At 42.8% G+C, this 23,589-nt stretch overlaps 2 protein-coding genes across 7 annotated transcripts in view; one reads left to right on the plus strand and one right to left on the minus strand.

Moving 5' to 3' along the window:
- The first annotated feature begins 387 nt into the window (after window positions 1-387).
- LOC133117296 (archaemetzincin-1-like) lies at window positions 388-22,822 on the plus strand. 6 transcript variants are annotated; one of them, XR_009706086.1, is made up of 8 exons: window positions 388-1,171; window positions 1,570-1,743; window positions 1,862-1,990; window positions 3,460-3,638; window positions 4,156-4,332; window positions 5,497-6,083; window positions 12,978-13,097; window positions 13,188-14,518. XR_009706086.1 is itself a non-coding variant. In XM_061227291.1 (7 exons), exons 1-6 carry the CDS (start codon window positions 868-870, stop codon window positions 6,058-6,060), a joined length of 1,527 nt encoding a protein of 508 aa, XP_061083275.1. In that variant the 5' UTR covers window positions 388-867; the 3' UTR covers window positions 6,061-6,083; window positions 21,511-22,822. The 6 variants fall into 6 exon arrangements, 5 of the variants coding, with proteins under 5 accessions (XP_061083275.1, XP_061083276.1, XP_061083277.1 ...); XM_061227291.1 differs by lacking the exons at window positions 12,978-13,097; window positions 13,188-14,518 and adding an exon at window positions 21,511-22,822; XM_061227292.1 differs by lacking the exons at window positions 12,978-13,097; window positions 13,188-14,518 and adding an exon at window positions 21,515-22,822.
- Window positions 10,531-23,589, minus strand: part of LOC133117357 (guanine nucleotide-binding protein subunit alpha-12) — a 41,093-nt gene continuing 28,034 nt past the window's right edge. The window contains exons 3-4 of the mRNA XM_061227295.1: window positions 13,931-13,981; window positions 10,531-13,511 (exon numbers count right to left, since the gene is read on the minus strand). Of these exons, the coding sequence (XP_061083279.1) occupies window positions 12,942-13,511; window positions 13,931-13,981 (621 nt within the window). The 3' untranslated portion in view covers window positions 10,531-12,941. The remainder of the gene's footprint in view (window positions 13,512-13,930; window positions 13,982-23,589) is intronic.

Below are 23,589 nucleotides of genomic sequence, written 5' to 3' on the forward strand. Positions count from 1 at the left end.
ACACATAGGATCCTATTGTGTGTGATAAAATCCTGTTTTACCGTTTTTGCTCAACTACAGGCATTCATTTGAAAGATTTTTGACAAAACATACCTTTGTATTAGACATTTAAAATGGTTGTAATTCATGTTGAACATGAATTCATACGATGTCACCTTGATTAAAAATGGCTTTTTGCTAAGAACTTCTCATATAGAACCAGTGGGGCTAGATCGGTGTATTGTTTTCTCCAAACAATGGTGGGACTCTCAGAAAGTCACGAGGTAACAGCGAGGACAATCTGAAATCTGAGTCACATTTATGAAGCGCTTGCCAAGTGTTTGAGTAATCTAAGGGATTTGACTGGACAATGTGACAAAAACATCCACACTAAACAAACCTCTCACTGGCTGCAGCATATCAGGAGCTGGTCCAATACGGACTAATGAAAACTCCAGGGAACAAAACTAGACATGCAGAATATTCCTCACAAGTCCACGAGGAACAACTGGAATTGAATTATGTTCCACAGATTTGATTTCTTGTGTTTATGATGCAAGTCTGCAGTAAGGAATTTATTTCTGGATTTTTCTCTGGTTGATATAAATTTCATGCTTGGCAAAGTGCAAGGTTTAGGTTGAGATGTGATCTTCACTGACCGCTGAGCATCATGCTGATGATCTAATGGGGAAGAATCGAGAGGCATTCTTCCTTCTGCCCTGAACCCCGGGAGAGATGCACACATGGACCTCAAACTGTTCTGGAACTTGAGCTGAAAGAGCAGCTTCATGGTATAAAGTTGGTGCTCTCCTATGAGATGACAAACTCCTGCATGTGTATACACTGAGGTGGCTGCTCCTGTGTTGACCTCAGGGAACGTGGCACAGCATGCTCCAGCACAGACATGTCCAGGAGTTCTGTGTTGGTCCTCACACTCTCAAAGAGGCCCTGATATCCAGCAACGCTTCCCTGAGGGATCTTTACACCTGCACATATTCCTGCGCTGAGAGGCACTTCTTTTCTGAGGCGTACAACCCCAACAGAGTGCTGTTTCAGACTCTGCTGATAAGGACACCGTTTGATTGGATTGTCAGCCGTCCCGAAGAGCCTCAGGACTTTGAGAGTTTCTACAACTCTACTCGACGGCACCAGTGTAACTCCCGTAGGAAGAAGATATATCTGCAGCCTATAGGTAAGAACAAAATAGGCATCCAGTCTAGTCACAGACTTCAACCCTCGCATATTTTAGAAGAGTCATTGAATATAATTCCAAGTAGTTATTGTCCTTAAAAAGATGCATGAACTTGAAACCAACTGTTTTAGAAATCAAAGCGAAAAAATATGTATTAAGTCACACAAAAAAAGGAAGACAAAATGTATCTTCTCTATATAGGGTTGAATCCTGTAGAATGTCGGTCATTCCAGTTTTACTTGTTTAATTGAAAATGTAATGAAAGCCATCAAAAATGATTGGTATCTTACTTGAATTACTTGGAAAAAAATTAGTTTATTTCCCCAAGGATAGCATATCTTCATATCTTCAAGGATCTTACCTCATAAAGAAAGTTATCTCATGGGCTTCTCTTTCAGATATGGATATACCAAAGCAGGGTGCTGGGATTTTATTCTTGGATGACCTTAAATCTTACCTTGAGGCCTTCTTTCTGGGCCTCCCTGTGATATCTCTTCCATGCATATCCACATCTTCCATGAAGTGCAACTTTCGACAGCAAGAACACTCCTGCAATGTTCAGCTTCACACAGGTAAGAGGACAGAAACATGGCCTGTTAAAGATATGTTATATCATCAATATGCTTTAGCTAAAGATCATTAACTTAGCTTGTGAGAACATTTATAAATCCTTGCTTGTGTACATACCAGATGCCATCCTGAGACACCTTCAGCGAGTAAAGCCCATTGATGCATTCTGCATCCTTGGGCTTACCTTCATTGACCTCTACGCTTGTGACACTTGGAACTATACATTTGGAAAATCAGCCAATAAACTAGGTAAATTACAATAACTACCTTCCTTCACTAGATGTCAATAAGACTACAAAACTACAAAAATTGTGTGAGTCATGTGCATAGCTAAACATAGGAAGGGCTACCAGTTCTTCTGAAGCAGTTTTCTCACCTGCATTTCAGTCATCCTTCAGTATTATACCTTCGAGTCATCAATGTTGATTAGTCCAATGGCCATTTAAAGGCATTCTATGAAGGATTTCTACCTTGAAAATATTATAAAATTTTATGAATCCATGCTCCTCTGTCTCTGATTTTTCTCCTAAGATAAGTTTGGGATATTTCTAGGCGTGGGACTCTTTTCTGTGTGGGGAGGGGTGGGTATGCAGAGATATAAAGAAAAGGAGATGAGTTGGTGGGGCTCAAGTACTATATGTACATAAGTACTACATTATGTATATTTTACAGCCTGTTTCATAGTACTTGCCTCTGAAATCGAAATAGTTATCTAGTAAGTACCTGGTATTTGCACAGTAAGTACTAGGTAATTAATGACCTGTAAAATAAAGCATTACTTAAAGTGTTAAGCTGACCTTGAGATATACTGCAGCCAACATTAGCGTGCATGTCAGTTTGGAGGATGTTGTCCCATTGTAATATTGTGCAATCAGCAACAAGGTTTCCTATAATTGTACTAAGGTTATTATAAATGGATTATTCTTGCTAAGAGCAGCAGACATATACCAGAACTACACAAGACAGGCTTTTAGATTAGTCTTTAGTGAATCTGACTGAAGACTTTGATTAGTCAGATATACAGTAGAACACAACTGCCACATGCCACAGTGTTCTGCTGTTGTTTATTTAGAGGGTTGGAGCTAGCTCACATTCCTTTGTTGGTTGCAGTTGAAATTGTACTTCCCTCTAGGGTCTTTCAGCTTACTTATCCCTGGTTATGGGTCTGCACTTTGTTGTATGTCGCTCTGGATAAGAGCGTCTGCCAAATGCCATTAATGTAATGTAATGTAATGTAATGGTCATTACAGTGATTATTGACAGGTGAAGGGGGTTGTTCTGCAGTTTCATCATGAAAATTGTTGATGGTCGTGGAGGCTCACCGATGATTTCCCTCTCTACCAGTAGGGTTGTCAGGAAAACTTTTTATTAGGATCATAATTAACTACTAATTGACCCTTTGTCAAGCCCCACCCAAATCCTGCTCTCCTTAGTCACTGTTGCTAATTCCATCAAGCTTTGCCTTCAAAAAACATGTTGATAGGACCAGTCAGATGTGTTTGTGCGTGCTGTATTAAATTGAACACACAGGGGACTCTCGGGCATGTTACAGTGACGACTATTTTAGTGTTGCTGGGAACTCCAAGAGGATATACATTTTACTCCCCCTGCTTTAGAAAAACTGCTGGCCCTAATGACTGGGTATATTTCAACAAATACTCTGGGGTGGTAAAGATAAAGTATAAAATTTCATTCATTGCTGTGTGTGGGGTCTACAGGAGTGGGGGTGTGCAGCTTCTCCCGGCTCTTAGGGAAGCTCTCAGCACAGGCTTCTGGGATGGCTGAGCAGGCTGAGTTGGGGATGGTGGGGGCTGGTGGCAGACATGACAGGCAGGCTTGGCCTGCACAGCCCCACACTTTCACTCTCACTACCACTGAACTGCTGCAGTGCTGCAAGGTAAACCACCTGTCTCCAGCACCACTGGGCACAACGCTCCACAGCCAGGAGGAAAACACTCCCGATCAATCCCGTTCCTCATCACGAAGCAGGACCTTTATTGTAATTGCTTTATTGAGTGAGGAACCCAAGAGCTTTACATATAACAGGTTAATTTGCCTGCACTTCCTCTAGCAATTATGCTAGGTCCAATATGTTAGACTTTCTGCAGCCAAGGAGGTTTGTTCTGTAGACACATTTTTTCCAACTGAATGCATGTTTCCAATATCGTCTGTGACATTTGGAGGCTCTCAGGTTTGACCATAGGATTTAATATGATAAGAATTCACAGTAGACCTGCTTTCTTATTTATATTAACTTTATTGTTTGTAAATAATCTCACTCAAACTGCTGTTTAGTGAAACATACTCCATGTACTGTACTCCAAAGTGTTATCATAAGCAGCAAGCACATTCGCATGGCAAATGGACGAGGCGGATAGTGTCAACCTAAAAGGATTGTGTGTTTGTCTTTCAAGGTTGCCAGTCACGAGGTATGTCACTTAGTGGGGCTGCAGAACTGCCGCTGGCTGAGCTGCGTCATGCAAGGAGTGAGCAGCCCTGAGGAGTCACTTCTCAGGCCCATGGACCTCTGCCCCATCTGCCTACGGAAGCTACACTACACACTGGGCTTCAGCCTGCTGCAGAGATACAGAGTACAACACACACACAAACACACACACATACACACACACACACACACACATACACACATACACACATAGCCACACACACTCTCATACATACACACATGCACACACACACACACACACACACACATACACACATGCACATAGACACACATAGGCACACACACACTCTCATACACACACACACATGCACCCAAACATACACACGCATACACACATAGACACACACATACTCTCATACACACACACAAACATACACATAGACACACATAGGCACACACACTCTCTCATACACACACACATGCACGCAAACATACACATACATACACACATAGACACACACACACTCTCATACACACACATGCACACAAACATACACACATACACACATAGACACACACGCAAGCACGCGCACAAACAGACATGCACACAAACACACACATGTACGCATGCACACACACACACACACACATACATATACAGACACACAAACATACACACAGACAGACATGCACACACACACACACACACATGTACGTACACACACACACATATGCATATATAGACACACACACACTCACACTCACACACACTCACAGACAGACACTCACACAAGCACACACACGTGCAAAAGGACACAAACATATGCATACTGCTGTGTGTGGTCCAGTGAAATGTACAAACAGTAGTTCCCTGTAGGAAAGAACATTCTCTACATTTAAATGATTAGTCAAAGCATGCATTTGTTATTAATTAAAAGTTAATTTAATTGGCAGTAACTGGCATCTGTTTTTCGGTTGCGTGGTTACTGCAGCTTTGAACGAAAAATAGACCATTTTTCAAAACACCATTTTTTTAAAAGTAGATTTTTCACCATGAGAGGGCGCTCTGGGACAATGTTTACACTTTCTCTTTTCCCACCCTCTTAACCGAATGACACAAGGACCTAGAACAGAATGGAAGGCAAATTACTTTTTCTTCCTTTTTTTGCTGAAGCAATTATTGCAGCCAGATGTTTTTAATGATCATTATTTTCACAAGATTTTTTTCAGGATTTCTTTTTCTTTTGTTGATTTGCGAAACATGGTAAAAGGCCTTTCACCAGCTTCCACAAATACAATACTGTACCTCTCTCCCCACCCATTTGAATTTCTATTTCTTCTCCAACAGAAACTCCAGGCATGGTGTCATCGTGTTGCCTTCACTTGGACCCCGAGAGAAAGGACCAGGCATGCTTCTACAGAGACTGACATCTGCCGTTTCAGCTCTGACACAGGAATAGCCTGTGAGGGGACATCCCAGCCTGCGTCAGCCACCCTGGGGCTTATCAGCCCAGAGGTGTCAGTCCCCCGTGACAGGCCTCATGGTGGAGGATCAGGCACTCCTGCTGTTCCTGTCAGGACCCAAGGCGAGGAGGGCCTGGCAGCCGTGTGCAGGGTGGAGCTCTGCGCTGACCTCCTGGGGGACTACGAGGCCTGGCTGGACTCCTGCACGAGAGCTCTACAGGTGGAGGTGACCGAGGACGAACTCTCTCATCTGGACTGTATGGTGGACGCCATTACGGCTCTAAGAGTGGATCCGGCCCGGGTGTCCTCGCCCAGGGTCTCTGTGCAGCTGCCCAGAGCGGAGCGGAACCTGAGGAGGGCTGTCGGACAGACGTTTGCCTGGCTGCTGAGGAAGCTGAGATTGAGACGACTGAGGATGGATCACTCGCGTGATGACAGCGAAGACTGACAGCCTGACGGATAGCCCTGACGGTAAGCTATCTTCAAAAATAACAGTCAATGCAGGACGTCAGAGCCCACAAAGTGAGGAAGGTGGGGAGCCGTGTGAGGAGTGAAACGGCACTGCAGGTTTAATCCACGCGCCAGCACGTTTCCCCGCCTTTACATTATTGACAGCGGCATTATGTGGCCTAGTCCGTAAGCTGTGCAGTCAAGCTCAGATTCAGAATTATTGTTCTCCGCATGCCAGCAATTTCACATTCAAATCCCTCTAGCGCTCTTCACCAGGTCAACAAATGCACTTTTAATGAGATTAACTCCAGCACGGTTTGCAGAGACAGTGTATGTTTGTCGCCAGTATTACAGAACCCTGTCTGTGAAAGATGTAAACCAATGTAACAATATGCGTACCAAAGTCATTTGAAATATGTTTTTTTTTTCTCAGCCATTTCCAATGGTCAGTGTATGAAATGTGATTGTAAATGACTGTTAGGACATATTGGCTCCACTACAACATTCTAGTGTTCTACAAGTTATCAAATCAGAAAAAATGTTTTGTCCATAATTAGTGGCATTTGAATGTGTACAGTAAGAATATACTTGTAAAGATTCCATGCAAGTGAACGCAAAACATTATTAAGTGGTATTTTTTGACACACTAATGTGTAAACATATTATTTAGTGGCGCTGACACAATAAATGTCTCTCATTCATCTCAAATTTGGTGACTATATTTTTATTAGCATAATAAAAATGATAATTGCCCAGAATTGATGTTTCACCTAATTTATCAAGAATGGCACAGCAGGTCGATATACACATCACTGTAGCAAGCTAGCAACTCAGACAACAGTGTAATAACTATGTATAATGTGAATCAGAACTGAATATCCCATTGTTTCATATTTTATCATTTTAATTAAAATTGCAATTTGAGCAGCTAGGCTAATACAGGAGAAGATGAACCAGAATTTAAACAGAAGAAGTCTGGCTACAGTCTGTAGATGTAAATACTGCATAAAGAGGCAAGTATAGATCACTGCAGCTGAAGCATTGCTCTCCTCTGATGCACATGAATCAATGAAGTTTAACTTTCCACACAACCATACATACCTCAGGTCACACTATAGAGGAAAACACTGATTGCCCAGTCAGGTACTAGCCTGTGATCTCTACACTGATGCACCTACTGTAGCCTGCAGCCCTGCTGGAGGTAATGTGATTATTGTAGACCAGGGGTGCACAACTCCGGTCTTGGAGGGCCGGTTTGCAAGCTGGTTTTTGTTCCAATTACCATCTTAATTTATTTTTCTGACAGCTCTAGAAATGATGCTGGTTCACTCCTGTCCTTCAGCACAGTACAATCTTTAGGATACACAAGCAATCTGCAGCTGGTCCCGATAGAAATGTCTGATCAAGATATTATTTTTAAATAATTAAGAGCACAAGTTGGCACAAAATCCTCAGCCTTTGCTGTGCACACCTGTTGTGCAATATCTTTAGGTTCCATATACATTTGAGAGGGTACATGTTCCTTGTTTGTCATTGGGGATATTGCTTTTGCTCATGTCATTCATTTCCGCCAGGACTGCAGGAATCAGTACCTGTGTGGTAAATGGTAAATGGTTGGCATTTATATAGCGCCTTTATCCAAAGCGCTGTACAATTGATGCTTCTCATTCACCCATTCATACACACACACCGACGGCAATTGGCTGCCATGCAAGGCACTGACCAGCTCGTCAGGAGCATTTGGGGGTTAGGTTTCTTGCTCAGGGACACTTCGACACAGCCCGGGCGGGGGATCGAACCGGCAACCCTCCGACTGCCAGACGACTGCTCTTGCTGCCTGAGCCATGTCGCCCCCGGTTCATGAAGAACATGGGGCATCTGTTTATCAGCCAAGGATCATAACAGCATTGTTCATAATCAGTGTCCCAGTGTTCTGTACAAACCTCTAAATTCCTGCCTCATTGGCCCTATTTCTGTTTCCTGATGAGTGGAATGGACATATGTAAGCTATGTAAGAACTCAACATGTGGGAGTAAGAAAAATGGTTGGATCTTTTCTTTAAGCAGCCCTATAAAGATATTTCCCTCAGTGGGGCTAACTGAGGGAGTTGGCAGCTTCTCTGAATCCCTTTAGTTTACCACTAGCTGGCAGAAACGTGTTATTAGGGGATCTACATGCATAGTCCTCATCAGCTCCTCCTCTAGCTTTGGCTTATTTTAATTTGTGCTTGTTTTAGTGGAGGGTCTGACTGAATCACTCTGGTGATGGAGTCTTTACTAAAACAGAGGAGCAGGCAGTCTCTATCACTGGCAGTAATATCCATCAGGCCAGTCTTACAGTTTGTGGGCCTGTGTGTGAGCTGCAGCTCATGTCTATAATAGATTATTAAATATCAGCTTCAGCTTTAGGTCCAGTTGAACACAGCCTGAAGGAAATAGTGGGATAACAGGAGTCATGAGATCTTACTCAGTTAACTCACGCTTAGCCAGCAGACAGAGGCCTTGTATATCTCCAGACGGCATCCTGAGGCTGCTGGTGAACTTTAAATACAGTATTTGGGAAATGTATTCCATGATAAATGTACTCCATGTAAGTATCATGTTTGACTGAGTAGTAGATGAAACATTTTAAAGGTATATAAGAGAGAAAAGTATGACTGATCAACATGACAATAGTTCCTAAAATAGACTCTGATGTCTGCCATTTTGTATTACCAACACAGGAATGGAGAATTTTGATGTCTGCTGAACCATTTAAGTTCCAACCAATTCTCAAATGACTAACCGGGGCTACCATGGGACCACACATGCTTACACACACTTCCATGGCTTACAAGGGAACTCTTTTTTGATCTAGTACGCTAGATGGGCGATCAGTGGCTACCTCTGGGTCAGAGCATTGCTTCAACAAAACTTCATACAGAATTCTTTCAGGTCTGGAAATCTCCGAATCAGTGAAGAAAAGACACCTGGAAAAGATCAAAAGGACTCACAGAAGGGCCAGTGGGGAGCTCACTCGGTGAAAATACCACTTGAGGAGCACAAGTGAACACTGCGGTTTCAGACTGAATCCGACCTGTGCCAGTGCTGACTGTGGCTGGTAGCACTGCAGTGGCGCCACACAATTGCCATTGCACTTATGCATATACTGGAGGGTTTCAGGCAGCTGGGATAGCAATGCTCATTGTTGTAGTGCGCCCTGCTGGCCGTTTTGGCACCTGTGGCTTGCGGTCTTTGCGAGTGTGTATGATCGGGTCTCCTCCGCCCCTGCTCTGCACTTACACAGCTTGTGGCTGTGGTGTGGAAGAAGCAGCTGACTAGCACCGTGTGTTTTAGAGGAGAACCCCGCAAGCTGACCTCACTCTGCTGAGCCAGCAGGATGGGTGTATATGAGCACATTTGTACAGTTTGAGAATTGGACATTCCATACTCAGGTGGGGTTGCAGATACCAAATTTATAAACAAAACAAAGCTGACAGATCTGTAACTCTGAAGTGCAAGAGTGGTCATGCTGCTGGGGCAACCACTTTAGGTATACAGATCGTACAGTCTTAGGCACCTGTATAACATTCTCTACAGATAAGATTCTTTCAAAATTATTGAATGAAAGGTCCTAAATAAACGTACTAAACGTACTATACATTTTACATTACATTTTAGTAATTTGGCAGAATAGCTCAAAACTGAATCAAATCAATATTTTTGTGACCACCCTTCGAGTTAAAACTGTATCACTTCTCTGAGATAGCCAACACTGTCCTGCAGTTCAGCAGGGAGGTTGTTCCAAGCATGCCACAGTTCTTCTGCAGACTTTGGTTGGCTCCTTGCTTCTGATCTCAGACAGCCTAGATCAAGTTTTTATGTAAAAAGTAGTCAATTGCTTACAGTAATGTTAACTTTTTTTAATTAAATACAAAAATGTCTCATTAAATATTTTAGAAAATGAATATTTGGAAATCTCAAATGTGTTCTTTTATACCAACACACACAAAAAAATAAACATATATATAATAAAGTCTAGGGTGCCAAAGAATTTTGCACAGAACTGTACATCCCTCCTATCACTTTGGATGCGTAGAGCAGGTCCTCAATCCTATCCAGAAAGGGCCAGTGTGGTTGCAGCCTTTTGTTCCAACCAGGCAGTAACACACCTGCTTCTACTAATTAAGGTGCTTAGTAAAGACTGTAGTGGTTGATTAGTAGAATCAGGGGCGTTACTAAAACGTGTCCTCTAAAGTGACAGGAGTGATGCACAATCTGTGTACCTAAAGTGGTCGCTTTAACTTTCACCTGAAATCAGTCTATTCCCCAGTCTCTCTCATGCCAACAGATGTTAATGTATCAGTATCCCATGTATACAGGCACTGGGAGTATCGCTGGGTAACATTTTATCTTCTGTATTTACCTCGCCTTGACTGCAATTACCTTACAACTATTTACAGAGCATCAGGGACTTCAAAAATGACACATTTTACTCAACATAAAGTACATTTAATGTATTTATACAATTCTTATATACAAAACAACTGCAATACAGTTGATCATTGAATATTTTACAAAAAAATGTGGTAGTTTTGGAGGAAGCAGGGCAGTGATTTGAGCAAGCCTGTATCACGCCCTGCAGTCTACTGGAAAGATTAACCTGGAACATGAGAGCGGATGTAACTGGGTATGAACATCACATGAAGAGAGATGGTTCACAACAAAACATCTGACGACTCAGCTAAGATGTGGAATATTGGTCAGGTTATAGTATTTATAACAGTCAAGTGACATGGACAATTATAACACTGGCATCTTCTATTCTTTTCTCATTCTTATTTTGATGAAACAACATCGCAGGTAGTTGCAATCCGAGGAATCCAATAATCTTTCGAAACAAAACTGTGCCTGTAAGCTATGGCAGTGGTTCAGGTTTTAAAGTTCAACAATATTTGTGGTGATTGTATAACGTTAGTCATTTAGCCCAGAGTAAAAATACAGACAAATTCCCACATCACAATATTCACAGAAAAAACTAATTAGTATCAACAACCCTTGTAAAAAATAAACTTGAAAAAGTTTCAAAGAACCCTGTGACTTGTTTCCTTGTTACAGAACAGCATGCATGATATCAACTACAATGAGTGACTGATTAGTAACATAACAATAATAGTACAAAGAACTCAGCTCAGAAAGGCCAATATTCAAAATGGAAGACCCCATTAGAATATACATTGTACATTGTATTTACAATACACCCTTGTTTAATCGAATCATATGCTTAAATAATTATTGTCACCTTTAATACCATTAAGCCATTTCAATAGTTTTCATATATGCATGGAAGAAGATTATGTTTGGAACCATGCATTTTAATTCTGATTCAGCAAGCAAAAGCCAGCAGGTATCTCCTACTGACATTAAAATGAACTCTTAAAAGCAAGATGCATTTTTGGAAAATAACTTGGGGAAAATATAACTGAGGAATGGTCAGTACAATGTGATGTGACATTTTGTGCCATTCCTTAAAATGGCATTCTATACAGCAAGTTAGCACAAATTCAATAGTCAATGATCGCCATTCATTCTGTAGGAAAAATGCCAAACAAACCAAGGTGCCTATTTAGAGTACATGAAGCAACTGCGTCTGACATCCTCTGAATACAAACTGTAGATTTTACCAGCTGCAGCAGCAAGCTGTATCCTTCCCATCTGCCAATCAGATACCTACTAGATCAAATAACACACATTCAGTACTACTAGACCCTCACACAATGAGTCATTCAGCCAACCACCCACGTTGAAACAAAAAACATCCCATGGATTTCTCTCTTGGATTCACTGTGTCTTGTAATTTAGATATATGATCTTTTGCATTTTATGACAGCAACGAGAATCTAAAACAAGGAAAAAAATAACATTTTCACAAACCAAGTGAACAGCAATGGATGAACAGAATCACGTAACTGTGACATAACCTTTATGCCATGTCCATCACATGCACAAATGATCACACTGAAGTTACTGGTCCATTCAGTGCATTGGAGGTTTGTTCAGTTGCCTGTTCATTCTGTGCATAGCGGTCAGTGTAATGCTGTAAATGCACTGATGTTTGGGACCAAACATATATCTGTGAATATCTACCAATATTCACAGTCCTACTTTATATTCTATTTAATGTGTATAAGCAAAGTTTCATAAAGGCCCACAGTGCATAACATTGTTATTCAAACCGTGTATCAAAGGTCGCTGTGTGAATGTTGGTCGGATTCATCAGGTCAGCAGTTAATTGGCAGGAATATGTAAAATGCACTTGCCCTCTAAGACAAGACACAGTAAATTTCCCACCAGCTTTCGCAGACCGTTTTTAAGCCAGTGGTACAAAAGGAAAACACCCTTGCTGATTCCAGATGATGAGCATTCCCTTCTATTCAAATTTAAATCAGAACAACTGAAATGTTAACTATTCCCCAAATGGCCTGAGCTTAACTTCCAGCAACTGCTCAAGGCCTATCCCACAGATCTTGTGAGGCAAATGTATGCACGATGTCAATGACTGCTGCAGGCTCCAATGATAAACAGATTACTCCAACTTTAGACAGTACACTTTCACAAACTTACAAAATGTGTGAGTACTTGTGTGCTCCCATCACATAAGCAAGCATATGACTATCTGTTATGAATGCAATGGACATTACAAGCTCAGACCAATCACTGAAGATAATGAACACAAGAGGATCAGTCTGTGTTACAAAGGCGTGGCACAGAGACTGGTCACTCTCCAACATGATGCTGCAGCTCTCCAGGACTTGTGTGGCTTATGGCCTACATGCCTTCCCTCTGTCGTAGAAATAGTTCATAAGGCACATCTACGGGCAGAGGAGCCCCAACCGAGAGCTCACTGCAGCATGATGTCTTTGAGGTTCTCCTGTAGGATGGTGTCCTTGACGGCGTGGAAAACGAAGCGGATGTTCTCAGTGTCGATGGCGGTGGTGAAGTGGTGGAAGAGGGGCTTGCTGCGGTTCCTCCTCTTGCGGTTGAAGCACTGCACCAGGTAGGCCTGCACGTCCTCCAGCCGATGGGGGTCGCCCTGGAAGTCAGAGAAGTGCTTGTGGATGTTGACCTGCTTCACCTTCTGCACCAGCAGGTCCATCTTGTTGAGGAAGAGGATGATGGAGACGTTGGAGAAGAGCTTGTTGTTGACGATGGTCTCGAAGATGTTCATGGACTCCACCAGGCGGTTGGTGCGCCGGTCCTCCATCAGGACCTGGTCGTACTCGCTGGACGACACCATGAAGAGGATGGAGGTGATGCCGTCGAAGCACTGGAACCACTTCTGCCGCTGGGATCGCTGGCCACCCACGTCCACCATCTTGAAGGGGATTTTTTTGATGATGAAGTCATGCTCCACAATCCCCTTTGTGGCCTTCCTGGCCAGCAGGATGTCCTGTCTGCTCGGCAGGTAGCTCTGAAAGACGAAGGGAAGTGGAAACAAATATAAGTCCTGGATCTCAAAGAGCTTCGGCTGAGATTTCCAACATTTCAGTTCAAGGATATTTCCTGCAAATCCATGGCTGCTGCAGTGGAACAATAAAACTAAAACACTGTTATGTTCATTTATGATTTATGTGCTGTCCTGCAAAGAAATAGTTATGATGAATGGCTAATTAGCTGGACCTTCAGGGGCCAGATTACATAGATAAAGGTGTCTACCAGATCTTCCAGATCAACTAAGAGGAGAAATTCTTAATTCCCCATGAAAAGGGTTGATTCATGAAGTTACCAATACTGATTGTGTAATACAATTTCACAGAACTATATTACATACAGGTTTAAATAAGCCAATAACAAGACAAGAAGAGTAATACATTGCCCTGTATAACTCACCAATTGCCCAATACGGTCCAGGTTGTCTAAGAAATACTTCACCGATTCACCCTGTGGGTATAAAAAAACATTACTTTGGAAGCAGTTAAAATGATTAACCGTGAGTCATACGTGTCCTTAACACTTGGGTCCTTGACATTTAAACAGGATGCAGGATTACTTTGTCTCATTAAGGGATGATGTTGTTTAAAAAATTGCACAACTGACAGAGCCTAGACTGTGCCCCGTGTATGAATAATGGTGCTTATGAAAATGCACTACTCAGTGCTAAAGAGTTGTTGGGTGGTGAATCCAGCTAAAGCACTCATTGTTAAGTGTAGTGTCAGTACTGTATGTGATGGGACACAGAATTTCACAGGGAGGTTTTCTATCGGTCCTACAGCGGTAGTAAAATGGCTGCAAAGCAAAGCTGGTGGAGTGCAGAGTGAAGAACTGCCAGGTGACATACATTTCAGAAGAGCCGCCACACTAGTTCTTTGCTCTCCCAATTTGTTTGAGGGTGTTGCCGCAGTTGGCCTACGAATTGGGGGACTGAAAGAATTAAATCACATTTCATAGTAAAAGATCCCTATATGGGAATTTACAAAAGATGTTGGAACTCTGATCAAGTTATTAAAAGCCTGGATAGGACACAGTGGTCCCATCTCAATAAAACCTTTTTGCATGATACACAAACAGAAATACACACAGACACAAACTGCTTTTTGCTGGCACAACCCTCATTCTCAGTGGCATTTCTCAGCTGGCGTTGCATGCAGTGTGGTAGTGTGTGGTCAGTGTGCCACAGGGGGGCGTTCAGCTCATGAGCCTGTTCTAACCTGTTGACCTACTGTTCTGCTTCAGCTCAGAATGATGAACTGTGTCAACAAACACAAGCGCAGAACTCAATCTGAAATGAATGAGAAGATCCCCCCCACGCGTCACACGGTTTGCAGCTAAAAACTAAACAAGGTTTGAAGAATAAGAGACAGGAAGCAATGCACAGACGCAGGCAGTGGAGTTATTTTTGGAGAATAACAGCATGTTCTAAAGGCGATAGGCATCAGCAAAGATCATTTCTGTGGACAGCATTGTAACCTTTTCAAAAATGAATTTATTCTTTATTTTTTTAATGGGGAACATCAGGTTCTGTTAGACCCTGCACTACAGATGACATTTTCATTTTCAAATACTGTCAGTGTGTAGCTGTACTGTCAGTCCCTTTCCTCCAAAAACAGATAAGGGTGTCTGGAGTAATACATTGAGTGTCTCATATAAATATATACAACAGCAAGATAAAATTATCATGCAATTAGGAGACTATTTCCAAGTAATTATTCAGTGGATTTCCCATAAACATGACCTTCTCCAGAGCCAAAAAAACGCATCCAAAACAGCATGAGTTGGAGAGAGGAAATATTTGGAGGGGGAATATTTTAGGAAATAGATTAATGATACTTCTAAATTTGTTCAGTCAAGCCTGGAGACTCAGCTTGTTCCCAAGTGGAGAAATCTACAGAGCTCTGCAAGTCCGGCCATGATTACAGGGAGACTGGAGCTCGAGTGTTGTAGCATGTTGCTGTAAACCCTGGCTTTACACTGCATTTTCAGTCCACAGTCAGCATACAAGTCTCCTCTATATTTATGAACTAACTTGATTGATTTATACCAACTTGATTTTAGTTTTTCCTTCCGCTTGGGGAAATGTTGTCTTGGACAGTTGTAACTACTGCATATACACAACATTACAACAGTGTCTCCTTGTATGCATTCCATTTTACCGCCAGATATTTCAATGGCTTGTATGGCCAAAACCTTCAATTTTGGTCTCATCTGACCATAGCACTCTTCCAATTCTCCAACCATCAATATGCTTGGTTTTGTTTTTTGTGCTCAGAAAGGGCTGTCTTCGTGCCACCCTTCCAAATAGTTTTTTGGTATGGAGGTGCCATTTTATGATTTTTTTTCTTAGATTTCGTGACCCCAAGACATAACCAATCTCTACAATTCTTAAACTGCAATCCTTGGGTTACTTATGGCCTCCCTCACCATCTGGGGATAATATGCATTTGTGTCCTCTTCTTGGCAAGTTCGCAGCCATTCTATATGTTTTACACCTTTTTATTATTTCCCTTGCAGTGCTAAGTGGAATGTTTAACCGTTTATGATTCCTTTTTACCCATTACCAGACTTGTGATGGTTAACTATCATCTGTGTCTTCTGAATTGACAGTTGTTTGGCTTTTCCCACGCTGATGGTTCACAAAGGGATTTTGCATACATGTTATTTCATTTTTATACTCCAGTGAAACAGGAAGAGATGGAAAGACACAATATAAAATAAAGTTCCTTTAGACTGAGATTAACAAAATTAAGTAAAATTCTATTGCCAATTTCACTTTATAAAAAACATTGAAACATGTAAATGCATTGACATAAAAGTATATCGTTTTCCCATATATTTTAACACCAAAAAAAAAAAATCCATGTTTTTATTATATGCAGCCTTTTTTCCCTATTTTTATTATTGCCAATAATTCTGCAGCCCACTGTATATACATGCACTTGCATACAGAGTAGAATATAAAACCATTCACATTCGAGGTGAGAACGGTTAAACACTTTAACATTTAACCAAAAAGGAGTTGGAAACATTTATAAAAAATTATTAACCAATAACAATAAAGTCTGCGTGCTTTATGGTCGGACAATTGAAAGAAAGATTATGTGTGGCTGTGTATTACTTCTTGTCAGGCTGTTTACATTCTAGGCTAGCAATCGACAAATACAGTAGTGATACCAATCAATCTTTGGCTATTTCAGCGGGTTAAGAATGCAAACACCACAGGGAATTGAATGCAGCATTGAATAGCTATCAAATAATGTCTGTGTGTTTTAAGTCTCTAGCTGTGGTTCACTTATGGCTTTATTGCACAACATTTCTTAAGGTTCACAAAGGACTATGTGTTTTGTTCAACCACCTTGGCAAGAGCGCGTATGTCAGAGCTCTGCAAATTCATGCACCTGACTTTACCATCCGACATAATAAGGTGTGCATGTTGACCTTTCCGGTGGGAAACTGTCATGTAGAAATGCAGACCGTAAAACTGACACCACGTGAAAGCAGGGTAGAACCTAACTACCAAATTCCTTGCCAAAAGACCGTGACAGCCCGGCTAAAGAAACTATGAACTTTCTGCTGGTCCATACCTTTAACTGACGACTGCTGGACATCTGTGAGTCAAGGTAAATGTTTCTTTAGATTTTCCAATTAGGCAGTTATCAATCAGACTGACAATGTTGAAATGGAAATATTAAAGATGGCCCAAAATAAAGTTTTAAAATGCTATTAAATTTGTCAGGACCCTGAACTGTCCACCTGAGGGGAGGAGCTGGTATTCATTGTGGAAGACGTAACTGGGACCTGAAGTCCAAATTTTTTGGGCCTGTTTAAGGACGGCTATCGCAAATATAAACTGGGGGGGGGGATGCTGCCTGATGTAATCTGGGCCCGCAGCAGAATGGAGAGATTACCAAACCAAACTGAAATGCCATAGCGCAGGCTGCTTTCAACAATGGCAGTGCAGATAATCACTTTTTAATAAAAAGATATACCCTCAGTCTCCGGAGGAAGAGCCTCTGTTCGACCTCTGAGCAGATAGTCTAGCTAGACCTAATCAATCCATTATCAAGATGAATGCCCAAGTAATTGTATGAGGTCACTTGGGCTATGTCCAGGTTGCGTATGACCACTGGTGAATTGCCCCCGATAGGACATGTCCAGTCTTTTGAACATTGGGGATAAAATGGTTTGGTTACAAACACTAGTATTTTTTGTGTTGAGTCTGTTCTCACAACAACGTGCAAGTTCTTGCTGGTGCATGTGACTGGTCAGACTATCACTTACACATGGAATGTAGATTACGCTAGGATGCGGAAAATATGAAAAGAGTACTGCGGTTCGGTGTTGCCTTTGAGCCGACAAAGTAGGCTTTGTGAGGGAAACCAATAAAAACAACGGTCAAGACAAAGCCTCGCCTTCTGGAAAGGCGGCTCTTCCCCTGCGCTTGATGTTCCGTCCCGCCGTGACCCTTTGACCCCTGCTCCCAGAACTTGGCGTGCCGTGGCGCGCCGGCGTTCCGCGGCCGCCGTTTGAAGCATTGTCTTCGCGGGGCTGCGAGGACCGGGCCGCGCTACGCGGTTCCTGTCTGTGGCGTGATGGGTCCGGGCCGCCCCGGCAACCCACGCTCCCGGCAGGAAGCAGCTGTGTGTGAGAACAGGAGGGATTAAGGAGGCTGATTTATGGGGCCGCGGCCCCCAGCCCTGTCCTCTTCGCTCACACAGCCCCTCACTGTTTCGCGGATCACGGTGTGGCAAATAAATTAGGCGGACATCTGAGCTCAGAGACACAATCTGAGGCCCCATCGAACCCTCCACGAAAAAAATACATGCCCTGCTGAAGCTGAAGTAGTACTCTTGACTTGCGCTGCGACAGTTGTCGTTGGTTCATTTGATGGGCACAATGTTTCAACCTCTTATACCTAAATGGTTTTATACCAGCGCTTCTTTCCTGACAATCAAGCACAGATCACTGCAAAAGAACCAGGAAATATGACCATTGCTGCCTGTGCCCTGAACTCAAAATTAACCTGCAGGCTTGTTACAAAAGTAAACAAAGGTGGAGCTATGACCAGCCAACCCTGGCTGATGGGCTGATTCCCAGGGGCTACACGCCACGAAAGAAAGAGCGTAACGCACTCTGCTCAAAGCCTTTTTTAATAACGTCCACACCGAAAGCTGATTAAAATCCCTTTCCTGATTATGTAATCCAGAGCTCCCCCTCCTTGGTCGCCACAGTAAGTAAGATTGCGGTCACTTCTCTGCTTCTTTTGCCTTTCTGATAATGCAGTCTGCAATGTGGCTGTGCAGGGGAACATGGAACACATCCTTCACACTTTAATGTGCTTCAGACCCTCCTGCTTTGTGTGAGGATTACTGCGTACAGTCTTGCTGGCTTGTAGAACCCAGCCCCCAGTCCCCATCCCCCACTATGTTTGCCTTTAACCGCTCTCCGAGAGTGTGGGAAAGAGCCGAGCAGAAACTTGCAGGCTTTTACCGAGAGCTCTCGCAGGCCGCAGACGTACTGAATGAAGTCAGTGCCCTTTCGCCGACAGACGCTAGCGCGCCCATGGGTATTCCTGCTCCGCAGGGAGGGCCCGGCATGATTAAGTGAGGTGCGCTGGAACACCGCGCTCGGTACGAGGCAGAAATCTGTCCTCCCCCTCGCTGCCCCGATCATTATCGCTCTAAACCCGGCTCCTCTAAATAAACACAAGAGGATCCAGATTACAGGCACTCCTTGCCACCAGCGTTGCTCGAGCTTCAGATAACGCATTTAGACACAAATCAAACACCAGAGAAAAAATGGCAAAACGGCATCAGCACGTCTCAGCACGGTCCTGTACGTCCCACCCCATGCCTCCAGTGAACACCAGACCTGCAGGTCCAGCCTGCCACTGCTTTATTTCTGTTGGTTCTATTTTCATGCAGGGACTTCACTGTTCCTTCCTGGAAGAGCCTGGCTATTTTCTAAATCCACAGGAGAGAGAAGGGGCATCCTGGCCTTGTCATGTGTCTCCCTCAGCTTTCCGCACAGGATCTAGACACACATTTCAGAGGGGAATAAAGCTCGACTACAGGACACAGACACATTCACCGCTGGAAGTTCAAGCCTTCCCTTTTGTCTGACTTGTCTAGGGTGAGAGCTCTACACAATTCTGCAAAACAATAAGCAGGATTCAGTCACGATTATGACTACACCAGAAAATTGTTGAGCCAGTATTGGCATGCAGTTCAGTGTTTGTACAGCATTTCAGCATGTGATAATCACATGCTAGAATTCAGAGGAGTGGGCGGCGTTTTGAGCCAAAACCTGAGAAAATAATATGGCTTGCTGAATGGCCCTTTCGACAGAGGCCTTTAGTCCCCGTAATATTATCAATCATTTTCAATGCATGTTCTAGTGATGTCAGTTTCAACAAAAATGACATTCCCTCTGCATTACATTATGTCAAGCTGCCTCACAGCTCTTTGTGTCTTAATGAGTCTGCATTAAAATCAAGCACTGCACATAAAACATGATGGCAAAGAATAGGGGAATAACTGTGAAGCTATCAGCTTTTAGTCTGAAACCTTAAAAATGTTAAACGACTCAAATGTTAGTGATTTAACATCAGAACACAGCTCCTTAAGGGACCCATTCATTAAGAGCCATATGCTTCCAAAACAACATGCTGATTTAGAGAAAAGTTAGTGCAAGATTCACAACCGTTGAGAACTGCTGTGAGTTGTGATGTTGAAGTCCTGGCTTTGTTAGCATCAGTCCCTGAAAAACATTGAGCCGTGTGTCAGAGAAGGCAAAAAAAAAAACAACATTATTGATTTGAGGTTTTTATTGACTTGAGGAATGTGTCCAAGACCTAAGCTGACCTGAGCAATATAGAAAGTAGTATGTGGTAGATACGTTTTTGCAGCATTTCTCCTTTCAGTAATGAAAAGGGCTCTTTTGCAGAGTCGTGTTCACATACTGTCTTGTACAACATTTCATAAAATAACCAAATACTTTTGGCTTCAGCCCAAAACAGCTTTTTTACCCTGCCAAAGGATTCTGTAGTGAATTGGACCCGGCCTTGTACAGCTTGGGAAAATAACTTTAATTAAACCCCCACTATGAGCTCTACCACACCCTGGCAGGAGATCCCCATGGCTTAAGTATGGTCCTACTGTGAAGATCTTACAGCTACTTTAATCTGTTCACATGCATTTCCTCCCAGGGTCTAGCAGACAGGACGCCCAATAGCTCCTGTTCTCATTTCCATTATGTCATTTTTATAACCTTCTATTTATTAGGCGCACTCTCATACCCACCCAAGGATATGCAGATATATAATTATAATTAATCGCTGCTTCTACATTTAAAGCCAGTTTAAACCCTGAACCCATTTCATTGACTAATGAGGATACATAATATTGTTTAATTGTAACATGGGGGTCTAAAACCTACAGGTTTTTCCCCATAAACATGCATCAGTAGATTTATCATGATTTTCAATCATATGTTTTAAGTTCATTTGTCAATAAATTCTTATTACCAGAACATTCTTCTGATCATCGTATCATCTCTTTCTGAACAATAAAGAGAGACCATACACATAATAAATATTTCAATATTTTTGTATTTTATGATAATAAAAAATGTTCAGAAGAAATGTTTACTCCAAGTGCCTTTTCAGTCTAAATCTAATCTTTCAATCAGTTGTTTAACTAAGAAACACACAAGCACAAACACAAAAATAATTAAACTTCAGACCAAAGGCTATGAAAGAGAATACTGAGCACTGATTGCTTTGAGAACCAGACCGTTTTCTCCAGAGCCAACCACAGATTAAAAAAAGAAAGTTTCCACATTCAGGAAAAGAGCCTACAGCGCTCTTGCAAAACTGTGGTTTATGTCAGAGAATTGACAAGATTTTTGGCTTCAATTAGGTATTTTTTTTATTTTAAAGAAGTGTATGCTAAACTTTGGTTTGCTTAACCTTTGAGGAAGCCTCGGTATCTGGGAAAGGAGAGCGTGCCACAGACTGGTCACCGTCATGGCTGCCTGGGCCCAGCCATCAGCATTCCTGAGCTGTTCATCTTCAGCCCTCAACTCTTCTTCACTGGTCTGTGTGGAGAGTGCACTACGCCAGCCCTGTGGAGCCTGGCTGCCTTCGGCCTCAGCAGGGGGGGGAAATCTGTCCACTCCCCTCCAAAAACAGCCACAAGGGTGGCGTGCAGCAGCAGTGTGTAACGGCGTAAACAGATCAGTCCACCGGCCAAGCAGCCCTCAGCGGAACGCCCCATCCCTTCTCTGCCGATTAGCAGCTGAATGGCCATTGCTTTGTATGAGTGAATCACCAAGCACAGAATGACTGAGGCATTTCTGAATGGTTTTCCATCCGGTGATTTCAACTAGCCGACCAGGGATAGCTGGGCGAGGACAGTGACTAGGCAAATTGAGAGGCCCTTTTCCTTTGTGAAGGCACTCGTGGCGTGGAACACTCTGCCGGCATGTTGCTCGTGACAGTTTCACCATTTGCAAAGTGCGCCACCGGCTTGGTATCTACCCTTAGGCCGGCTCACTTCGGTCTGACACTGGCCCAGACAGAGTGGAGCTGGAGAAGCTCCGGCTAGTTAGTGTCAGAGCCGGCCCCCGGGGCTCTTCTCACACGCTCCCGGCCATGTCCCCCCCCCACCCGCAGGGGAACTGGAGGCCACGTCACCTGAGCAGGAGAACAGGCTCTGCTCCAGCCCACTCTCCCCTGCAGTAATGACCCTTCTCCTGCACCCGATCCTGACGGCTACATTTACCGCCTGGCTGAGGATAAAGCCAGGATCTCATCCCTGGCCTCTCCCACACGGACGCCGCCTTTCACTTTCAACAAGCCCTGATTAGAGCCAGCTCCACTCTCTGCCTTTATCTTATCTTCCTGACAATCCTAATGGACCCTCCAGAGAGGACCGTGTCCGCAGAGATAGCTACAAATCAAATCCCGGGGTGGGAAAAGTAACATTAAAAAAGGAAGGAAAGGGGGTGTGTGACATTCTGCTAGAACAGCAAGATATGAAGGCAGCCTTTAAATATAGCCATTCCCCCAGTATGTTCCCATGGGTTCCAGGTTTAGCCGAGAAGATAAAACACTTGCCATCTGTTTCATGAGGCGTTTTATATGTAAGTATGAGCTGCTAATCCCCATACTTGCTTCCTTGCGAGTTTCTCATGGACATTAAAGGGAAATTAAGTAAGACAAGCTGCTGAAGGTAAGCAGGGGAAACCCAAGAAGGGTTGACATTAAACTCATTGAGCAGTTCTGCATTGAGTAATCCCAGCTTGTTTGATTACGAATTAAAGCTATTCTCCACACATTTCATCATGAAACAGTATTTGCATGACCAAGAAATACAGATTTTTTTTGTTCATGTGTTTTTAAAATAACTCAATAAGTCAATAAGTAACATTTGAAAATAATTCCCTTTCTGGACATTATTATGCAATAAAAGCAGTTTTATATATCATAGTTATCGCACAATTTTGGGCACGTTCCTTCTGTGGTCAATCTTAACTATGTCCTATGCTAGGTGCTATGGCGTGCTCTACCTGTGAATGAGTAGCTAGAGTGGATCCTTTCTCTGTGGAGTGCATCACACAGGCCTGTTAGCATTAGCCCAATGCAGAGAGACGAAGCAATGCAGTATCTGCTTCAGCAATGACAGCAGCACCAGAAGAAGCTGTCAGCCAGGGTCTTTCAACACCACTCGCTCTGTCAAACAAGCCCAACATCACTGTCCCTATCAGGAAAAGCAATATGCTGGGCAGCCCATTCCTGGAAACAACTTGAAGAGATTTTGGGGGCAATTCAATCCTGTCACTCCGTGGTTTGTTCTGAACTTTGACTAACAAATATATGCTGCAAGTTACTTTTTTAACCCCATTACTTACACAAGAAAAACAATGAAAACTGTGCAAATAATTAAAAGAAAACACTCAATTACATTTGCTAGTCAAATACAAAGGCCCAGAGCAGCAGTACAAGACTGTACAAGAGTGTTTTATCTACCATCAACATTGAAAAGATCACTATA

Source organism: Conger conger, chromosome 2 (genome assembly GCF_963514075.1).
Source record: "Conger conger chromosome 2, fConCon1.1, whole genome shotgun sequence".
Taxonomy (NCBI): Eukaryota; Metazoa; Chordata; class Actinopteri; order Anguilliformes; family Congridae; genus Conger; species Conger conger.